This window comes from Chenopodium quinoa, unplaced genomic scaffold, assembly GCF_001683475.1.
Source record: "Chenopodium quinoa cultivar QQ74 unplaced genomic scaffold, ASM168347v1, whole genome shotgun sequence".
NCBI lineage: Eukaryota > Viridiplantae > Streptophyta > Magnoliopsida > Caryophyllales > Amaranthaceae > Chenopodium > Chenopodium quinoa.
Window position 1 is genome coordinate 1,179,183 of NW_018744066.1, and position 2,239 is coordinate 1,181,421.

General features: G+C 38.3%; 1 protein-coding gene across 2 annotated transcripts; it reads left to right on the forward strand.

Moving 5' to 3' along the window:
- Positions 1–263: 263 nt before the first annotated feature.
- On the forward strand, positions 264–1,843 carry LOC110690915 (chitotriosidase-1-like). 2 transcript variants are annotated; one of them, XM_021867821.1, is made up of 3 exons: positions 264–749; positions 813–1,373; positions 1,479–1,843. In XM_021867821.1, the coding sequence occupies exons 1-3, from the start codon at positions 293–295 to the stop codon at positions 1,556–1,558; spliced, it is 1,098 nt and encodes a 365-aa protein (XP_021723513.1). In that variant the 5' UTR covers positions 264–292; the 3' UTR covers positions 1,559–1,843. The 2 variants fall into 2 exon arrangements, with proteins under 2 accessions (XP_021723513.1, XP_021723512.1); XM_021867820.1 differs by having other exon boundaries at positions 264–1,373.
- The last annotated feature ends 396 nt before the right edge of the window (positions 1,844–2,239 follow it).

Consider the following 2,239-nt stretch of genomic DNA (forward strand, 5'->3'; position numbering starts at 1 on the left):
AAGAACAGTATATTAATTTTGATTAACATATAAAAGATATCTCGTATAATATATGTAAATTTAGTCTCAATATATAATTTTAAAATCTAATTTTTATTAATACAAAATTGAATGTTTTTGTGATCAACTTGTACATTAATACATACGTCAGTCAAATACAGATGGACAATTTGCTTAACAACTACATTGATAGCTAGTGTTCAATTGTATTAATACTTGTTTCAAAAAAAAAATTGTATATATATATACCACTATAACTCTTTCAACCCAACCAACCTTTACTTACATTACAATGGCTTCCATAAACAACCATTCCTCTCTTAAGAGTATTATTTCCTTCATTGCTCTCCTTTCACTTCTCCATTTCCCATTTTCGAGTGCGGTTAAGGGTGGCTATTGGTTTCCCGATAGCGGCCTAATCGCCTCGGAAATCGACTCCACTCTATTCACCCATCTCTTCTGCGCATTTGCCAACCTTAATACTCAAACCAACCAACTCTCAGTCCCACAACAATGCTCCTCATCCTTCCCTCGAACCGTTCGACAAAGAAACCCGAACGTTAAAGCCCTCCTATCCATCGGTGGAGGGAGCGTACCATCATCAGATTTCAACAACATGGCTAGACAAGCAAGCTCCCGAAGAACCTTCATCGACTCCTCGATCAACCTAGCCTTAAACAATGGTTATGACGGCCTCGACTTGGACTGGGAGCACCAGTCCACAGTCGAGGAAATGAACAACTTAGGTACCCTCCTTAATGAATGGAGGGCCGCGGTAAGAGCCAAGGCTCCGAATTTAATCCTAACCGCGGCCCTCCATTACTCGCCTAGACCTAACCCAGCAGCCACTTTCCCTACACAAGCCATAAACAACAACCTAGACTTCCTCAATGTTATGGCTTACGACTTCTACGCTCCCGCCTGGTCCCCTCGGCCTTACCTCACTCGACCTCACGCCTCGCTCCGTGACCCTACGAGCAGTGTGAGCGGAAGCAGTGGGATTTCTGCTTGGATGCAAGCGGGCGTGCCAGCTAATAAACTAGTCCTTGGCGTACCCTTCTACGGGTACGCCTGGCAACTATCGAACCCTAACCAAAACGGTATTTTAGCACCATCTAATGGTGGAGACACCAGTGTTGGTCAGGGTACGCCTAGTTATAGGCAAATTAGGGACTTTATTTCGCAACAAGGTGCAACGGTTGTGTATAACTCTACGTATGTTACTAACTATTGTTACTCCGGGACGACTTGGATTGGTTATGATGATACACAAGCCATATCTACTAAGGTCACTTATGCTAGGAATACCGGCTTGCTCGGGTATTTCGCTTGGAGTCTCGGCCAAGACCGTAATTGGGCTCTTTCTAGACAAGGTATGTATGCCCAACAAACATGTTTCAATTCGGGTTTTGACTTGTTACTAATTATTGATTATATATAAGTATTAAATATATTTTAAAATTTTTATGTTGTTGCAGCTTCACAAACATGGGGATCGGGGGCACGAGTAACGGACCCAGAAGTAGAATGGAATGTACTACATCCCTTCAGTTTTTAATTTCCGCACAAGTGTTATTGTATAAGAAAACAAAACTTATCTTTTTATGTATGAGAGTAAGCCTATTAAGGTTATGTATCGATCAATGTATGTATGTATGTCTAATAAGTGTCGTCATAATTAATTAGGTGTGATGTATACTCATACCACATGAGACACAAAATAAATGTAGTGTATGTACGTCAGGCCCGACTTTAAGGAGGTTTTTCCTCACACACGTAACAGGGCCCCCAAAAATTAGGGGTCCACAATTTAAAAAAAAAAAATCATTGACTTAAAAAAAAATCTACTTTACCTATTCATCTTCTTCCTTGTAAAAACCTCCATTTTGAAACCAAAACTCAAAAAATCTTCCTATCCAAAATTCAATCTCTTTTGTCTTGTGATTTCCAAAACAAAATTAAATTCACTCAATAATTATCACTCATAAACGCCTATTTTGCTTAATTATCTCCAATTCACTTAATTTTTTCTCTTTTTTTTGGCAAAATTGAAGAACAATTTATACTCTTATCAAAATCAATGACGATTCAATAGATATTAACGGTCAAAATTTTATTAATTTATACTAATTTCTAGATCAAGCAATACACACAAAATATACTAATTTCTAGATCAAGCAATACACACAATTCAGTTTTCTTTCAATTTTAACTCAATTCAAAAGGTGGAAAAAACGTT

What these genes read in the sequence shown, in the direction of transcription:
- LOC110690915 (XM_021867820.1), top strand. Translation starts at nt 293, where the DNA reads ATGGCTTCCATAAACAACCATTCCTCTCTTAAGAGTATTATTTCCTTC. An exon ending in TTGGGCTCTTTCTAGACAAG is followed by an intron (nt 1,374 to 1,478) that starts GTATGTATGCCC and finishes ATGTTGTTGCAG; the next exon opens with CTTCACAAACATGGGGATCG.